At 35.3% G+C, this 20,336-nt stretch overlaps 1 protein-coding gene across 16 annotated transcripts in view; it reads right to left on the reverse strand.

Annotated features, from left to right (window-relative positions):
• The window catches only part of LOC127871517 (multiple epidermal growth factor-like domains protein 11), a 177,800-nt gene that overhangs the window by 68,774 nt on the left and 88,690 nt on the right, over positions 1 to 20,336 (reverse strand). For 4 of the 16 annotated variants that reach the window (XM_052414524.1, XM_052414521.1, XM_052414520.1 and 1 more), the window contains exons 1-2: positions 11,434 to 11,677; positions 4,616 to 4,831 (exon numbers count right to left, since the gene is read on the reverse strand). The exons of 8 other annotated variants lie outside the window; for them this stretch is intronic. In XM_052414524.1, coding sequence (XP_052270484.1) covers positions 4,616 to 4,831; positions 11,434 to 11,479 — 262 coding nt within the window. In that variant the 5' untranslated portion in view covers positions 11,480 to 11,677. Of the gene's footprint in view, positions 1 to 4,615; positions 4,832 to 11,433; positions 11,680 to 20,336 lie in introns of those variants that run through there. 4 more of the 16 variants (XM_052414518.1, XM_052414519.1, XM_052414517.1 and 1 more) reach the window with 2 other exon arrangements.

Consider the following 20,336-nt stretch of genomic DNA (forward strand, 5'->3'; position numbering starts at 1 on the left):
CTTGAAGTATCTGGTTAATTGTGCGTTGCCAGATTGCGGGAAGTGACGATATATCGTAAACACATCTGTTGTACCGATACAACCCTTGATGGGTGTAAATGGTCAACAATTCCTTGCTGTCGTCGTCGACCTCAAGTTGGAGATACACCTGACGAAGATCCAGTTTCGAGTATTTCTGTTCGTGTGACAGATTCGCGAAGATGTCCTCGATCCTTGGTAGGGGGTATTTGTCAACTTTAAGTGCTAGGTTGACTGTCACTTTAAAGTCTCTACATATTCGAACATCCTGTCCGTTGCTTTTCAATACTGGACCGATTGGCGTTGCCCATCTGCTGGTATTTACCTTCGAAATAATACCTTGCCTTTCAAGGCTGTCGAGTTCAAGCTCTATTTTCGGTTTCATAGAGTACGGAACTGTCCTTGCTTTCAAGAATCTGGGTGACGCGTCTTCTTTCAATGTTAACCTGTCTTTTATGTCCTTCACATTTCCGATACCTTCATCGAAAACAATTGCATTGTTTTTCAAAATTGTGTTTAGTCTGTCTTTAACAATATCTCTTTCGATCATGTTAACGGGAAAAATGCTTTGCCAGTCTAACTTGATAGCCGTTAGCCAGTCTCTCCCGAACAACAAAGGATGCCTTGAACCACACAAAGCCGTAATTGTGTTGATTGTCTATAGTACTTTACTGTAACAACCTTGGTACCTACTTGTTTAATGATTTCCCCGGAGTACGTCTTAAGTACTGATTTCGCGGGATCTAGTGGTACATTTCCGAACCGTTTTAGGAAATCAATTTCCGACATTAATGTCACTGCCGAACCTGTGTCAACTTCCATTCTGAATATATGTCCGTCAATTTCAGGTGACACTGTTATTTTGTTGTCTCCACGGTTAACAGAATTAAAAATCAAAACATTGTCATTATTTGTGGTGTTCATTGCATTGACGTGTTTTATTTTAAGACATATTTGCTGAATGTGTCCTTTTGTCTTGCAGAAGTGACATACGGCATTTTCAACCGACATTTTTGTGACGCATGGTTGTTCTTCCCACAGTGAATACAGTTCGGTTTGGAAGTAACTTGCACCGTTTGGCTTTTAGGCGGTGGTCTTGTCTTTGTGTGTTTACGGTTTGCAATCCGGTGTACACTTCCGGTAGCTGCCGACGACTGAAGTTCTGCGGCGTCCTTGGTCGCTGTTTCCATAGCGGTCGCAGTTTCTATTGCTTAAGCGAATGTTAGGTCAACTGTTGAAAGCAACTTCCTTTGTGTTGTTTCCTCACGAAGACCGCAAACGAATCTGTCCCTTAATGTGTCGTTAAGGTTGTCGCCAAAGTTACAAAATTTCGCCAACTTCCTTCATGTCGCTCCATAGTCCTTTATACATTCCCCTGTCGCCTGATTTCGTTTATGAAATCGAAAACGTTCGGCAGTGATCAGCGGTTTTGGACTAAGGTGAGTGCTAAGGAAATCACACAGTTCCTTGTACGTCTTCTCCGACGGCTTTGCGGCGACGTTAAACTCCTGAGAAGACAATATGTCCTTTCCCCTAGGAGGGTAAGTAATCCAGCCACTCTCTTTTCAGCTGCAATATCGTTCACAATAAAATATTGCTCCAGGCGTTCTTGATAATAAGTCCACGTTTCCTTGTTTCTCTTACGGATTAATGCTTCCTATTAACGTTGTTGCCATGATTATCACAGAGGTAATATTCAGAATTTTATGCACAATACTTCATTTGAAAGAAACTCTGCTCAATCCTCGTCGCCAATTGTTGTGTATGTGGGTTTAAGACAACGCGAGAACACCGGTCTGTTTGATGGCTAGTTTAATACTACACAGATACAGCGATAGCCATGCAGCAATACAACATGGTAGGCGGGGTTTATCATGACTGACGTGATCATTATACATAACAGAAACGATTTTCACACTTATTGTGATAGTGACCTTGACCTTTGACCCAGTGACCACAATCAATTTCAATATGGGTCATCTGCTGTCCAATGCTAATGCACATGTTAAGTATCAAGCTAATCGGTCGATTCGTTGACGTGTTATTGATCAGAAACTAGTTTCACATTTATTGTGACAGTGACCTTGACCTTTGACATTGCTACCCCAATTTCAATAGCGGTCATTAACTGTCCAATGCACATGTGAAATATCAAGCCAATCGGTCAATTCGTTGACGCGTAATGGATCGGAAACAAACTGGTCTACTGACAGACAGACTGACAGACCGTCAACACACCGACCGACCGACATTCCGCCAATCAATATACCCCTTTTCTTTAATTTTGGGCATACAAAGAGTACACAGTTGTATACAACTATACTTCAACTCAAATAGTGGGAATCTGAACAGACAGGAAAAAAACACAATTTACACCCCGTTTTTACTTAATTTGCTAAATAATGTTTTTCCTAAGGGTAAAACACAAGAAGAAGTATAAGAAATTTATATATTTATTGTTAAAGCTTTCACAAAGGTACGTGCATTATGTTTATATTCTATTATTTGTCAAGATATCACAGTACTGTCACTATTTGATTTCCTTCTTTACACAACACTACCACCATTACCGCCTCTATACCAATGAAATGTCTCTGATATTATGAAGTAACAAGTTTTACGAGAGAAATAAAACGTGCAGATACATTAATAAAAATATTTAATGTTAAAAGTAACCAGTTTACTAAGGGGAAATAAAACTTGCAGAGACATTTATAAAAATCTTTAATGTTAACATTGGAAATAATGTACAAGAGTTAGTGACATAGGTGAAACTAATAAAAAGTAACGCAATCAGACTTCTCTTTATGAATACCAGGACATGAAGCTTTAATCTTTATATAATGACGGGATTTATTTCGATACTTAAATCAGTCATTTTCCAAAAAAGAGTATACATGTATATTCCCAAAATATAAATGGCATATCACAGAAATAATGATTTTTTTCCCAACGCTATTTATCAAATTTCAGTAGAAATTCCTGATCGTTTGAGTTTAGAGGGAACAGCGGCATTGTGGTAGTTCGCTTGTCACGAAATCGGAGGGTCCCTGGTTAAAATGCCACTCTAACAACTGGCATTTTTCTGAGCAAAAAAATAATTCCACGCTTGCTCCTCTCCACGTACGACTTATATCACAATGTTCGGCGCGTAATTTTAAATGTAGACTGAAGATTAATATCATCATTGTAAGACTATAAACCGAACCTTTAGCTTCAAATTTGACATGTGCATAATTCATAATAATACATATGATCCGTTTCAGTAAATTGGCAATAAATTGACGATGACGGAGCATACTCTTCCGCGACCGGAACTCTTTCCCTGCGCAAATTCAGGTTGAGTGTAAAATGTACAATTTACTATTGTATCTCATGATATAAGGTTTTACAAGTAAAATATTTTGCATTTAATCCTTGGTTTCTGAGTGTTTTGTTGAACGATAGTTACCGCGGGGCGATTTTTTGAAAACTATTAATCTTAGTTGTTCGCTTTCAACTGACCTCGGCACGTAACTGTCAGACTAATTTGTATAGTGCGAGTGATGCAGAAACCTGTTAAGAAATGTTTGCAACCTACCGGCCCCGTAATTAATCTAGAAAGATTCCAATCATGCAAATTGTCCACTAGCGGTTGCAAATCACGTTCTAATTGTTCTGTGTAAGACCTCTCACAACAATACGTATACGATAATGTATAGCGCTCCGCGCGTTCTTATGAAGCTTCCTTGACACAATTGCATGAAATAATGGTAGTTTTAATTTGTTTGTCTCTTGTTTCAGTGTACCGGGAACCGTATCAATACTGTCAATGTAAAGAAAAATTTGGGAGTTTATCTTTATTGTTATATAATCTAGCAAATTTATATACGTGTACATTATAATATATTGAAAAAAATAAAAGCAATTATGTAAGAATGGTTTTGTTGATAGCAATTGTCAGAGTTTTGAAAAAATACACGTATTAATTAAGCAAATATTCTAGATCGTTGATTTTAAGGTAAATTATATTGTGTTTATAAAACACAATTGATCAATCACAATAATTTGGAACTTAAAGAAATTTTAGTTTTTGTATGTAAATTTGTATTTTGTTCTTGGTACATATTATCATACGGTCTGGTAATATGAACATTGCGAAATTGTGCGCGTAGAAGGCAATATAGATAACATGTAAAACACTGTTAATAATTACAATTAAATAAATGACAGTAGTAGATAGGACCTTAATATTAAACACTACATATATTTACATAATACCCTTCTTCAAATTAATCAAGGGATACTGATTTAATCAGCCTGCTTTATGATATATCGAATTGTTTTATATCAAAGATCTTGTTAATAAAGCACGCGCTATCAAAGTAAAACGAGTGTTTCTCCTGAAAACTTATAAAAAGACGCTTTATATTAGCACCCCATACCCATTCTGTATGTTTCCTCTTAGTCTTTCCAGTCAAACACATGTTAATGATAATATCGTGATATGTATTAATGCTTTCTTTTTTATGGTCATTTTCGAAGTCGTGTTTATTTATATTTTTTAATAAAAAATTAGATGCTGGTTTGAACAATACAGTTCACGAAAATGCATTACCATGATCTGTGCGACCGTAAATTTCAATTTTCGTCACAAGGTATGGTTGTCCTATGTTGAGTGAAATCCATGCAGGTCTTGAAATGGCTGTACAGCATTTACAGGTGTCCGCGTCTGTACTAGTGTTGCCATCAATCACTCGATGAGGGTCCCATGAATCATACACAGTACCTCCACTCCTCAGCGTGACATTATTCAGGGGAAGAAGTTCATCTCCTGCAATTAATTATAAGATGCACACATAACAACCATGTGATAAAGTTGTTTTACCTTGTGTGAAGCGTTTGTATTCAAAACATAAGTAAATGGAGACCAATGGATTTTCGGTAACACTTGTTGATTGAATAGACCTGTTAGAGTTAGTTTGACAAAACTCGTTTTCATCCAAATCAACCGTAGTTGTTTAGTTGAAATATAATATTATTTATTGGGGTTTCATTTGGAATGCATCGCCGTGAAGTTTTAAATCTTTTTTGCTCTTAAATGTTAATAATTCCAAGCTAATTGAGAGGTTAAGGCACTCTTGAAACGGTTTTTACCTCCGAAGTGTTGCACAACCAAGCAGTGATCCTAAATAACTTTATGTTCGTAGTGTTAATCTTTTTTATGATTCAGCGTTTTCAAACGTGTTTAAGTGTAATAAAAATGGTCTACCCTATTTCCTATGCGTTGTGTTGATCGTTACAAGGCCTTAATCACATACTTATTCACGGCTAGTCTTTTGATTTTGTCGAGTGTCCAATTGTATCCATGAAAGCGTCAATATTAATGATCTTTTGTGTTGATAAAAAATTTGACGTCAAATCATATACAATATATTTTTTTATCTTCTCGTCGTCAGATAGCTGAAGCAGTGTAGATGTTTTTGATGTAAGTTAGTTATGTTTAACCTGTTTATAATTATTAAAGTGCTGGTTTAAAAGCATTTTAACTATCGATCGTTCCAATGCGATGACACCAGCTTTTATGCTTTCAGTTGTGTTAGTTGTCTTATGATATTTAAATAATAGACTGGGCAGTATTGGACTAAAGTTTGTCCGCGCAATACAGGGTAAACCTCCCCAATATATTACAAAACGCGACCATTTTGGGAAAGACACAGCAAGTACGGAAATATGGATGAAACCACAGCGATCATACGATTTCATGTCAAACTTAGATCCTATTACAACTGTAATAAATTTCAAACATGCTGATTTACAATAAAAGTTATTGTCGTAAATGTCATTGTATCGCAATTGAGTGTGGTGGCTGTATAACATAATTTAGGCACACATGCATACAATAAGCTGTCATTAAAACACATAAACCAAAACGGGTAAAACTTATAAATAAAATAAACACAGCGATCATACAATAAATGTATACAAACATAGAAGATGCGGTGTTGTGTTTAACCACTTGCAGATATATGGTTAAATCGATTTTTCATAGACGATTTAAATTTAAATATTGTACGATTTATATGATTTGTTAGAAGTTTTTGTAACAGTGTGTACGACTAACTGTTAACAATATTGTGCGAACTATTTCTATTATGCAATCGTTTTTTCTCATTCAATGCGAACCCTTTGCCTTCACTTTAATAATTATATATAACATTACCTTTTTTCATTCGCAAAGTTATGAAAAAAAAACATTTTCGTTGTCGTCACAAAATGAAGGACAAATAAATATCATCCAGCTCACCACAAATTACCACTTATTAAAATTCAAAAGATATAACATTTGTATTACTTATTACTAATTCTTAAATAAACAGTTATTTAAATGAACTGCAATAAACATACGTAATAAACAGTTTCGTACAGTGAACGTTTGAAACAATGTATATTGTTAAATACATTTGACAGTTATTGTTTTATTATATTTAAGTGAAGTACATTCTATACTTGCAGATACTATGCATTATGGGTTTAGTTAAGTGTAAAGATAATGGAGCTTTGTCCTATTAAGAAGGGGTTATGCTACTTCGCGGGTGTGAGAGAAGCTCTTATCTTCTTCATGCAATACCTTTGCAGTTGTTCATACTGTCGACATTATGTAGCAATACATACAAATTAACAAAGTTTCACAACCGAGTATATACAATCTTAACATCACCAACACTTAAATATTGAAGTTAGCCATCCATTTCATTTTATTTGTGCTCTTGATTGTGCATTCCAATAGTTTACATTTTCTTAAAGCTTGCCTTTTACTCAAAGTGACAACCATTTGTTTTTATTACATTCCGAGAAATTTCCATCCCTGAAAGTCAGCCTGAGCTACTTAACTGTAATGCGCTCAATCTAGGCCGTGTTTCCATCATCATTGCTTCTTTAAGATCTTGGCAATCTTCTCCACCATTTTCGTCATCGATCTCTGTGTTAACAAACAGACTTCTAACTGCTCATCCATTGCACTAGACAGTGATCGTAATAAAATTGCATGGTTACACTGGCCCGCTTTCGCCGATAGTCTATTGTATTCGTCAATATTGGCTAGAAATTCATCCGATTGACTTAATGCCCTGATGGTGTTGGGAGTGGCCTTTTCAGAGCAAGATAGGTCATCGGTCTTAGATCTCCTTAGAAGTCCAAGAATGGATTTTGTGTCTTCATCATGATCCTACACATGGATGGACAGAGTTGTTTTCATTTTCATGAACTTACTGATCCTGTTCTTAAAAGCCACCTACATGTAGAAAGTACGCAGAGGCATTAACATCAAAACTGAAGACACTATCAGATTAGCTCACGTTGAACTACTCTTTGGGATCACACCTTTCTTCGTGAGAACATCATCATCTTCGATTGGGACATTCTCTTGCATACAAGCTCTCTGGCAACGATACATGTCCTTCTTTAAATTTCTTCTTTGGTGCAAATATCGGTCCGCCTCTAGCTTTATTATTTATTATAGGAGCTCTTTAACCTTATCTAATTATCTCTTGCTGGACGATTCGTTTCTATCTCTCTAAAGTAATGGTTTAGTGTTTGTACTCTCCCCTTTTATTGTAAAAACCTTATCTTGATTGGCTGCAAAACGATCTTGGTGGTCTTCTGGTGCAGTTTTTAAAGCGTTGTAACGGTTTGGCCTTTTTCTACTGATACAATCACAATTCCTGCATCGTGTTCACGGCGAACTATACCGCCTCGTGAATATTTAGCTTAGTCCATCAAGCTATATTCGTATTCGTCTCTTGAATAGCCTTCTCTGGAGCAATGATTCTTGTTACAGATTTGCCAAAATTCAGCTGTCAACTTCTAACGATTCTCGCCATGTATTTGTGACTTTCGCAAAAGATCGTTGCGTTTTGATGATTGAAACGGCTGTATGATTCTTCCAATAGTGATTGATATAAGGGCAGTAAAATCTTCCAATCAAGACACTGTCCGGTCCAGCACGTTAAATTGGGTCCAATAGTTCCTTCTTGCCATTGCCTCACATTGCGATTATAATGTTACCTTGCTCTCTTTTACACTAAAGGGCTTCAACTTGACAATATATTGGCTGCTGACAAGGACAGCCAATCATTGAGCCGTTGCTATAAAACACGGTGCTGTTCGAATCGGCTTAACGGTAAATTGCCAATTGGGCTCTCTGTTGCCGTCTCCGTAAGCCGAATAACAATCAGCCGTATGAAAGACAAAGTTTAATCACCTATACGTTTGTGTAATGTCACCATACACATGGTATAATTCTCGTTGTTTGAAACCGCTGGTGGTATGCCACTCCTCGCTTTCTTTAGTTACTTCAATTTCTTGATAACACCGCGCTAGACGGAAGCCATTATCAAAATAGTTTCGTGTTACGCCGAAACCTTATCGTCAAATACCTTTTAACTTCCATACGGCTTATCCGCGTCCGATTATCGTCTTCGTCCCGAGCCGACGAATAACCGTTTTCACGAAAGAATGCATCACTGTATACTTCCCTCGACATACTGCTATTTGACTTATGTAATATTTTTAATCATTATGTTAAATAACACTTTTCAACACAGTCTTTAGACATTTCGTTTTGCAATCATTATTCTGCTGATTTTGATATCCAAACGATCAACGAGCAATATGTTTTGTTCGGCAAAATGTATGAAAGCTCATATATCTGACATGTATAATATAAGTATCAAATAGTAACGTTGCCAATACTAGTTGGTTTTAACTTAAAATATACCTTTGCTTGAGATACGCATCACTGAATTTTGTTTTTAACGTCATTTTTACCGACAGTCAGCCAAAATAGTTATCACGTCTGCTTTGATGTATACAATTTTAATAACGTGATAATGTAAAACTGTTAAATATGTGCATATGTGTTGTTTCTCGTGGTTGATCAATTTAGTTTAGATAGACAAGAGTCTTAATAAACGTTCAAACAATAAATTTGGTTATCAAATATAAATTATATTTTATTTGCGCAACCGTATTTTATATCGGTACTTATATCTTTCTTATGTACTTATGTCTTTCGACGCCGCGATATATATTGATTCGACGCCGCGATATATATTGCAATAGAAAATGTAACACGTGATGTTTCGGCGGTCGAGCGCAGGCGACTTCGCTTGATCTTTAAACTATGATTATGGTTTATCTAATGATTAAGCTTCAATATGCACATGTAGACTTGTATGACGGTATGAAAGACAGTTCGTTCTATGCACACATTTTAAACGGTGTGCGATGCTTAGTAGATTTTCCCTTTCTCCATCCGTCCATCCTAAAGCCGGATTTGTTCATTGCCCGTAACTCCAAAAGAAGTGTTTTTAAAATGTTGAAACTTACCCAACCACTAATTATACTTGTTATATGCCATTTTTAATTGAAATATTAATTTTGATCTTGTAAAGCAAGTAACTCAAAATATATTTCGATAACAGTCATAAACATCTTAACGCTTATTAAAAAGAATGATAACCTTTGTACTGGGTATATGGGTACAATTTACGATATTTATACATGATAAGTACCCATACAAAAGGAGATTGTCGATAAATATGTGTGTTCTTTGGACAAAAGTCCATTTATACAATGCCATCTGAAATAATGCGGAAAATCCGACGGGAAATGAATAATCCCACGGAAAAGCCAATAATGAACAAACATGGTAAAATTAACGGAATGAAAATTGTATATAAAAAGTAATACTGTATCATAAAGAAGAATTGATCGAGTACTTCAACTTAAATAGGTATATCTTAGAAGAGCGAACTTTAATGTCGAAATTTTGGTTTCGAAAAATGTATCCAGTTTCCGTTAATAATATAAATGAAACGATTAGAGTGTTTTTGTTTTGTAGCTCCATAAATCATTGAGTTAGACAGTTGTTGTAAATTCATGTTGACACTTTTACATGAAGGTATTACAATGGATGTACAACCAAGCATTGCTGTTACAGTCTCCTTGAATAAATGATGCAGACTGCAATTTCACTGTTATGTCATTTACACCCCTGTGAAGTTTTCATAGTTTCTAATCGTCCGAAAATAGTATGACCTTATTGCTGTAAGTTTGTTTATATAATGCACTCAATGGTTACAGGTTGTTATCAGGTTTCAGTTAGTTAGGCTTGATGTCGCCGTTCGTTCTACAACGTTTTTCTCGGTTTTCCGAGATAGGTCGAGGCTTTAGGATTGTGTACATTTGTTTAACAAGCACTCAAGCAGCCATTTGTTTCGCGCTTAAATAAATCAGGGTTGGGCCATTAAGTTCACCGTGGCGTAATGGATATGGTGTCCGCCTAGCGATCTGGAGGTCACGGGTTCGATCCCCTCTCGGGGAGCACTCTCTAGATCTTCCCCAAAGACGACAAGTACTTGTTATAGGTCCAAGAAACGGACTCAGAGCGTTTCTATAAGCCGGGTGCTTTCGATGCAATCGAGCAAAAATTAATAGATTTAAACTTAATAAATCAGGGAGCTCTAAGATCAAACTCATTTGCAAGGTGAAGCTTTGGCATTACTTTAGAATGCCATATAGTCCATATGTAATCGCTGCTGCACATATAGCTACTAATGGTATAAGAACATTGGTTCCGATTGGATTGGACATATCTGGAGACTTTGTTATAATTAACTTAAAATAGTATTGTTTAAACAGCTGCTATGGCAACTGAAATTGTTGTTAAAACATGTTATTTTTTCTAGCTTCAACAAATTTAGATTTCAATGTTACACAAAAACGATTAATTTTAACGTGAATTTAAACCTTACGATGTTTGTATATACGATACATCTGTTATTTATGGTTATTTTATTGAAAATGATGAGGTGTGTGTAATACATGGAAACTGAGTTTTTTGTATCAAATCAATCATGAAAATTGTGGGCTCATTCACGACAATAATTTTTGTAAAAAAACTTATACAAAGGTGTTTGTCATTTAAATGGGCAATACTCAAAAACGCTTTTAACATCAGGTTACGCATAGATTGGTTGAACCAAAACCTTAAAGTAACTCAATACTTATTATAGTTATAATTTTACGAGGAAAATACAGTATCATTATTATGGTCATATTTTACTGCACGTGTGCACACTTGATATAACCTATAAACTTTTTTTTAATTAATAACAGTTTCGTCGAAGGTTTCTTTAAAAAAGATATTTTGTATACCGAATGTTTCTACGAGAAACGTGTACGTGTTATTTTTTATTTAAGAGCTTTAAAGAGGAAAAAACATGTGATAGGCTAAGACAATAAATATAATAGTACTTCGAGTTACGAGTTTCCATTTCCGTCTAGCCGCCTATTTATACACAGTTATTTCGTATTAAAAGTAGAGCATTAACATATGTGATATTAGTTGTTTAAACAAAGTAAAATAGTTACCGTATACGCCGAGTATCAGAAGCACAAATCCAATGATAGAAACCATAGTTTTAAGCACTATATTGCGAGCCTGTCTTCGGTGTCAAGCGTTTTTCTTTAAATACGACAGTTAATGCATGTCCATGTCTTCACGTCGTTGAAATATCACATAATAATTTTTTTGTTAAAAACTATTTTAAGTACCATACAGAAGTTAGCAGGAAGTTAAAATGTTATCTAGATAAAAAGATGGGTCAAAATCCATTCGTCTTCAATGAATCGGCGTGTTTATCAAAGAAATAGATAACTGCATAAACATTGGGCCTAGTTGAACAGTTTTATCGTTCGCGTTATCAGTCCATTTTAGACGTGCAGGTTTATATTTGTAATTTTGTATAATTTGTCAATCATAACCACAAGCCATATATTTTCTTACTCGACTGTGTGAAAACTTATTTATTCATATATATATGAATAATGAACTCCAAGTTGCAGTATAAAGAATCTACTTATTGTACATATGTTATTTTAGGTAATCGAAAAGTTTCCTGGACAATGGAAACTAAACAGCCATCAATCATTGCTATAGTTAAGCAATCTTGGGTTCATATTTGTATTCGTTAATAAAAGCAAATTTTTGTTACAGATGCAACTAGATATGATCGCAGGAAAATAATTATACTGTAAAATACGGAATACCGTTAGGGGGATTGCGGTTACACATTCAAATCCAGAGGGCGACAATGCTTTAGTGTGATAGTGCGATGTCGACAATGCGATTGTACGATGACGACAGTGCGACAATACGATGGCGACAGTGCGATAATACGATGACGACAGAACGATAAAGCGATAGTAAGATGGCGACAATGCGATAGTACGATGACGACAGTGCGACAATACGATGGCGACAGTGCGATATTATGATGGCGACAATGCAATAATACGATGACGACAGAACGATAACGCGATAGTAAGATGGCGACAATATGATAATACGATGACGAAAGTGCGACAATACGATGGCGACAGTGCGATAGTACGATGGCGACAATTTGACGATAGTGCGATAATACGATGACGACAGTGCGACAATACGATGGCGACAGTGCAATAGGACGATGGCGACAATGCGACAATGCGATAGTGCGATAGTACGATAGCGACAATGCGATAATACGATGACGACATTGCGACAATACGATGGCGACAGTGCGATACTACGATGGCGACAATGCGATAATACGATGACGACAGTACGATAACGCGAAATTACGATGGCGACAATTCCATGATGAGGTGACCACACTACGATATGACTTTCGCATTAGCGCCATGGTACTATCGCACTGTAGTTATCGTATTGTCGCAATGTCGCATTGTCGCCATCGTACTATCGCATTGTCGCCATCGTACTATTGCATTGTCGCCATCGTAATATCGCACTATCGCATTGTCCTCCTCTGGATTTTAATGTGTAACCACGATGGTCCTAACGGTATTCCGTATTAAATCCGGTCAAATCAATAGTGTCAACATTCGAATAAGCCATTTCATAATATAAATTAACTGTTTGGACAGCGAAATTTAACTTTTGGCCCGTTAGCGTGGCTTAACTTCCAAGTATTTAGTTAGTAAATAAACACAGCAAGTTAAGTACTTCCGTTATACACAATATATACACATATGTATTGACGAATGGTGGTATGGTATAAATTTCGTGATACGTTAATGACGACTTAATAAAATGGATAAGAAATAAATTAACAGTGTTGATTGTCAAGTTTCTTTTTAAGCAAGTTAGAGTACTTTATGTGACCCATGGCGTGTAATTAACAGTAGAAAATCAGCACTTAAAAAGAGTTTTCACTGTAAGCAAAATGCCTTTATTCATTTGATATAGACAACACAGTTTTTAAGCATGCGACACGAACTGGCGGATAAGATAACATAACTCAACTGTGTTATACCAAGATTTAGTTCGTTATGCTTAAAACCATGTATCAAAAATTCTTTACAAGATAAGTATTGATGCAAAGCATCAAAGGGCGTCGGGAATTTCAGTGTAAAAGGCACTCAATGAAGTTGCATGGAATTTTTTCTACAGTAAATATTATTATATTGGCCAATTATTTTAAACAAAATAGAAAAAGATACTGATATAACCATTATCTATAATTTTGGTTTATAACCCCCAAATAAATATTATGTATGATTTTGTGTTGTAACCCCCGAATATTTCATAGTTCATTTTATTTACATTGATTTCCCGTTTTCACTGGCATCTGTGTGCAGTTTTCATTAATGGAACAGAACTGTGTAGGTTTTAAAAAATCTGCTTCATCTTGTAAGCGTTATTTCATATTTTCTCAACTTCAAAGGGAGATGATTCTGAACTTATTCTTACGTTGCTCATTTACGATAGGGGTTGAGTACTCATTAATATGAAAACACGGTAAAAGTTTGAAAAAAAAAATTGAATGAAAACTGCAAATTGCATAAAGAAGCTGCATTTCACAATACTTTGAAATTCAGTAAATTATCATAATAGATTTATTGCTCCGATATTCATCATTTTCAATAGGATTCGAGTAATACTGATATATAAACACTTAACAAGTTTGGAAAGATTCAGACGAAAGTTGTGAAATCTTTTAAACAAGTGGAAATTGTTTATTTTGTCAAATTTGATAGAACAAAATTCTGGACTTATTGCCCCGATGTTTCCCATTTTTAATGAGGTAAAAATGCTCATTGATATGAAGACGCTGTACGTTTGGAAAGAATCTGAAGAAAAATGTTGACATAATAACCTAACCAAGAAGTTTTTCACTTTTATTGTTAAATTCAGAGAGACATAATTCTGGACTTATGGTCCGATATTGCTCATATAGAGAGTTTGGGTTGGGTCCTCATTGATAAAAACCTGTGCAAGTTGAGAACAATCGGATGAAAATTTTGGACTTCGAACAACGATTTCAAAATTTCTCAAATTCTAAGGAAGATAACTATGGACGTAATGGTCGGATAATGCTAAAGGGCTCATACCACCTGGATAGTAATACATGTAGCGCTTCGCGCTCTATATGTGGTTCTTAAAAAAAATATCCGAGGAGTGCTTGACTCTAGGGAAACGGGTTGCTGGGACACAGCTCCTCCTTGATAAGCGGCTGTTTCCTTTATCGCAACTCATTGTAACAATCAATAATACGTGTCGCGCTTCGCGCTCTATATGTGGTAGGGATAGTACTTAGCGCCTTTGATAGACAATCATAAATATACATGGATAATATATGTGTTGTTTGCATTTATTTGTTAATTTAAAAACACGTGTATTTTTTATAAGATATTAAAGTGATTAAGAAATTTCAATTAACGTTGTCACCACGCGGCATCCATTAATTTTAATAAAAATGTCCAATTGTAGTAAAATGGATTTTAGAATGTCTACATAAAATAAAGCTTTATTATATTTTTTAACCTGACTGAAAAAATTGTCAGCCGCCGAACTGTTCCGTTCGTGCCGGAACCCGGGATCGAACCGGGGGCCTTTTGATGATTGTTGCGTAAACAACTTCAGTCTAACGCTCTCTCAACTGAGCTATTCCGGATAACATCATTTATGTACTGCTATTTGGTGAAGTTGAGTATAGCGATCGTTATTATATCTCTGTTAATAAACTAATACATTGTACGTTTTCGTACCACTACGCCTTCCAATAAACTTGCTTGCGCGATGGGTCGTCAAATATCGTACTACATTGATTCTTCACTAAATAAACAAATTAGAAAAACCACAAAATAAATATATTTTGATTATGTTTTGTTTTTATACAAAACCAGAAAGTATCGCGTATTTGCCCAGTCCCTGTGATCTTTCCCCTGTGATCAGTTGTGGATCAGTTATTAATTAAAACAATTAGCTTTGAATTATTGGCAATACATGTTGTAATAAATGTAATAGGCACATATCGCCCCATGGATGCAAAAAGGTACCATGTGACATTGAAATTAGAAGGCACATGGCACCTTTTTGCACCAATATGGCGATATAAAGTACTTATTTACAATAATTTACACAAAAAAATCACCACTATGCAAGATATTCTTAAAACAAAAATATATACATTGATCCGTGAAATAACTTCTCCTCCCATAAACGAAATAATGCATTACATACAAGTCGCCGCTCTCCAGAGCGACGCCAATTATTGGATGTTAACAATGCATTGTCGCAAACGTACAAATATGCCTTGAAAACATCAGACGAAAGAAAATATCAATCGTTTTATCAATGAACTTTTCTTATTATGGGCGCTTAATCTACTTATGCAGGACCATTATGAAGCAGTCTGAGTGTGAACGAATTATTAAATGTTGACAAAATCAATTAGATGCGATTTAAGTGTCGCCAATATCAATATTACCAATTTTAGTTATTGCTGAACTAGTAAATTAAAACGGCAAGTATGCAATACATTTAATATAATGTAAGTCTCGTTCACTTTATCAAACAGCTGTTTTGATGTCTTTTTATAATGCGACATTTAATAGATTGATAACAACTGATATGGGATGTTACTGTTTAAACAACTCATGCCTGATCTTATTGCCTGATCACCCGAGATATGAGTGTCAGATGCAATGCACTTTTCGTCTAAATAAGAACATGTTTGTTTTTTGTTTGAAGATAATTTTTGAGAAGCGCGCTTAGTGATATTATAAAAAATTGAGTATCTTGTATTACGAAATGAATTTAAAACGCTTAAAACTGTCCTATACATTGAACATTTATACCAGTAGCAATTTTACTCGATAATAATGCATATTTAACCGGTTTCGAAGGTGGTACGAGTAGTGTATAATTGTTTTATTTCATGAGAATAGATCTTAATAATCCTTTAAGAACATATCTTGTATACAAATTCGCCTTCTTTGGAAATAAATTTAACACGTGAAAACGATTGTTGAATGTAAATAAAACCACGCGGTAAACTTTAAAATATCCTCGAAATATTAATATCGCGCAGCACCCGTTAATAAGATTTTTTTCGAAGCCAAATGATTTTGCATTGTTCTATCAAGACCATATGAATGAAAGAACTGTAATACAAAATAATCGTTGAAAAAACATTACCTTAAGGTTGGTAGAATAAATGAGAGAGGTTGTTTTTAATTGAGTGATGATACTTTAAGGCCGGTCATTTTTATCTCAATCGGGCTATGTTTATAACATAATGAAAACATAAATTGTGTATGAAAACCAGCATTACACAGCAATAAATTTTAAATTATTTGATACGAATGTCTACATAAAAGAATTAAAGGACATTTTAATAGGCAAACATCAAATCTATATGTGAATTATGCTTATATTATATATGTTATAAAGCAATTTATTATTTAGATCGTTAGGAATCCTAGTTTTTAATGTATGTATCCAAAATGTTTATTTTCATAAACGGTATAGATTGTTTTCAACAACATCAATAGGTACAAAAGAGAAATCAGATAAACTGCGATCATTGTGAGTAGATCCAAAATGTGTAGCAACATGTGAATGTAACCGACAAAGATGCACACACTGCAATAATATAAACATATGTTCAAAATTCAATAGTAGTGTTACTGGTTTATCCTATGATTTACACTATGATGTTGATTGTACTTCACGTCATGTTATATATCTAATAACAAGTAAAAATTGCTGTTAACAATATGTCGGGAAACCTTATCAAAATGCATCCCGTATAATGAATAGCCATAGATTTGATATAAAAAAAAACTGTTCAATAACTTCTAGTTGACATGTCGTGTATTTATTATAGATCTGCTGTTACTACCAATTTTTTTCACTATGGACTGGAACGGTATATGTTTTTGACAGCATCGTCCAAGGTTTGATAACCATCTAAAAAAAAATCACAATGCCGACCTACGTAAAAGACCGAGCCAGTCCGATTGAGATAACTAGATTTTTTAGGTTACTTACCTTTTGCATTCGCCACTGCGTAGGAGATTGCTCGTCATTGATAACATTCTCCTAGCAGAGTTGTCGTTCGTGTTTCAACATTCAACAATGGCCGCCCCCGTGAGAGTCTCGATTCAAAACTTTCTTACTGCATAAATTGGCTTGTTTCACTATTTAGAAGCTGTCATTTAGGATATATGAATTATTTATTCACTAAATCTCCGCTTATGACAACAATAGTTGGAATTCGAAGGATATATACTCGATGTGAATGAGGGACTTTCTGGATCGTAACAGCCCGACACGGCAAAACTGGCATACTGGTATTTTAATTTATCAATATAAGTCACATTGTGCTTTATAAATTGTATTCGAGCATTTTGCGACTTATTGAATGACTATGATACCCGATATCAACATTCCATCGGGGATTTGTAGATCACCAAGCTGTCCTGAAATTCAACATTGATTTCAAACTCTTTACTGGTTTGTACTATTTCTTAGTGTTAGTACTTTTTATCATTTTAAAGTTAAATAAACTGTGTCACAGTAAAAGAGACATTAAGGCGATTGTGGCCAGTTTGGATCTAGATCAGCCTGCAGTCGCCTTAAAGCTGTTTGCTTAAAAGCGTTTTTCTGACAATAACAAATAATTTAATTGGATACTGATTTGACTGAGCTTTTCATGTGACCTGGCTCAAATAATAGAATTGTCATTATTCAAATTATTTATTACGAACATTAAGCAATTGTTTTTCTTGTCCCTCGGGATCAATGACTCCAGCACTTTCCTGGTGAGAATTTAATACTGCTAAAGGCGATGCTAGGGGCGTGAGAGATGTTGCACCTTCCAGTATCGCTCGATTGTTCATTGTCGGCTCGGGTACTACGTACATGTACCCCGGGTACTCTTAAGTATACTTACATGTATCCCGGGTACGGTAAATATACTAAAATGTACCCGGGAAATTTAACCCTAAATCAATCGTTGTCGACTATCTTTTTGTAATAATTATATATACACATTTATGTCAATTTTCTGTAGAATGGCCTCTATATTATCGGAACACATACTCAAAAACCATGTTGATGCAGTGTTTTTTTGAAGAGAAGTGTGTTTAAGATAATTGGTTGCGCGTTTTACGACATCGGATTTTGGGCGCGAATACAACTCGGGTACAGTCTAATTTGGACCGAGTACAATTATGTTTGTTTACCGTACCTGGGGTACATGTAAGTATACTTAGAGTACCCAGGGTACATGTAAGTATACTTTAGAGTACCCATGGTACATGTAAGTAGTACCAGAGCCGACAATGGCCAATCAAGCTCCATTATCCCTCATAAACCGACTCAAAAAACCGAGTCGGCAATATTTTACTTAATTTTTGGTTTGGTTGCTCTCGAGGGATCGAAAATTTCAGAATCTTCCTAAAAGCCCTACGGGTTTGATCCCCAGAAGCGACATTGAAAACTAGCATACTTTGTTATCTAAAAGGCTGCTAAACCTGATATACAATGATAATGTGAATTTTCTCTCACATGATGTTCATCAGTCATATTATATAAAAACTTACAGCAGTAGCAAACAACTGGACAATAATTAATGAACGCATCTTTCATTTGTATTTGACACTTTGATTTTGACATGGCCTAGATTTAAATATGTGACTGGACTTTACCAGCACTCTTGTAACAGAGCTCAATTTCAAATTTACCATTGAAGATCACCTAAATCCAGATTTGCTATTATAGACGTGTGGAAAGTTTTAAGGGTGTGACAAGTAAGCAAAAATTGGTCATTACCCAGAGGCCACAACTGATCTATGACTGTATTAAAACAAGAAAAATCAGTGCCTGATTTAGATTTCCTTAGATAGTTCAATAAAAACTAATTTCATAAGCCTGGTAAAAGTTTAACGGTAATGCTACCAATGTGTCACACCAGGGCCTTGAATTTGAAATCTAGGACATGCATGGTCATTTCTTCATGAAATCAGGACACAAAATTGAATTTTAAGTCCTTAATTGACCTGGCCATAGTTCTCAGATTATTATAAGCTCAATCAGTATATTTATATCATTATTTATGCTTTGTGTATTGTAAACAATCATGCAGTTACATGATAGCAATTAATACTATCAAAGCTACCCATACTATAAAGGTCATTGACAAAGCCTATGGTCAAAATGTGAACACATTGAGTGTAATCGCCCTCTCGTGCCAGCAAAAACAACACGTTGACAGGTTGTCATTTTTGACAGTTCTACTTTCACTTTCATTTTGTGATATCAAACTACATGTATTAACAATTATGTGGCTGAGAAAAATATCGCGATTGCTTTTTATGCCCCCGGTAGGGTGGCCTATATAAGTTGAACTGTCAGTCAGTCAGTCAGTCAGTCAGTCAGTCAGTGTGTCAGTCTGTCCGTCCTTCCGAAAACTTTAATGGCCATAACTTTGTTAATATTGAACATAGCAACTTGATATTTGGCATACATGTGCATCTCATGGAGCTGCACATTTTCAGTTGTGAAAGTTGAAGGTCATCCTTCAAGGTCAAATGTCAAATATAAAGCGTCTGGCTGTCTGTCCGAAAACTTTAACATTGGCTATAACTTTTTCAATATTGGCGTGCATGCGTATCTCACAGAGCTGCAAATATTGATTGGTTAAAGGTCAAGGTCATCCTTCAAGGTCAAGGTCAAAGGTCAAATTTTGCAATATTGAAGAAAGCAACTCCATATTCGGCATGCATGTGTATGTCATGGAGCTGCACATTTTGAGTAGTGAAAGGTCAAGGTCATCCTTCAAGGTCAAAGGTAAAATATATGGCTTCAAAGCTGCGCAGCAGGGGGCATTGTGTTTCACAAACACAGCTCTTGTTTAATATATTTTCTGCACATTTCTTTAAAAAAACTTACATCAATACACGATTTTCTTCGTTTATTC

This window comes from Dreissena polymorpha, chromosome 3 (assembly GCF_020536995.1).
Source record: "Dreissena polymorpha isolate Duluth1 chromosome 3, UMN_Dpol_1.0, whole genome shotgun sequence".
In the NCBI taxonomy this organism is placed as follows: Eukaryota; Metazoa; Mollusca; class Bivalvia; order Myida; family Dreissenidae; genus Dreissena; species Dreissena polymorpha.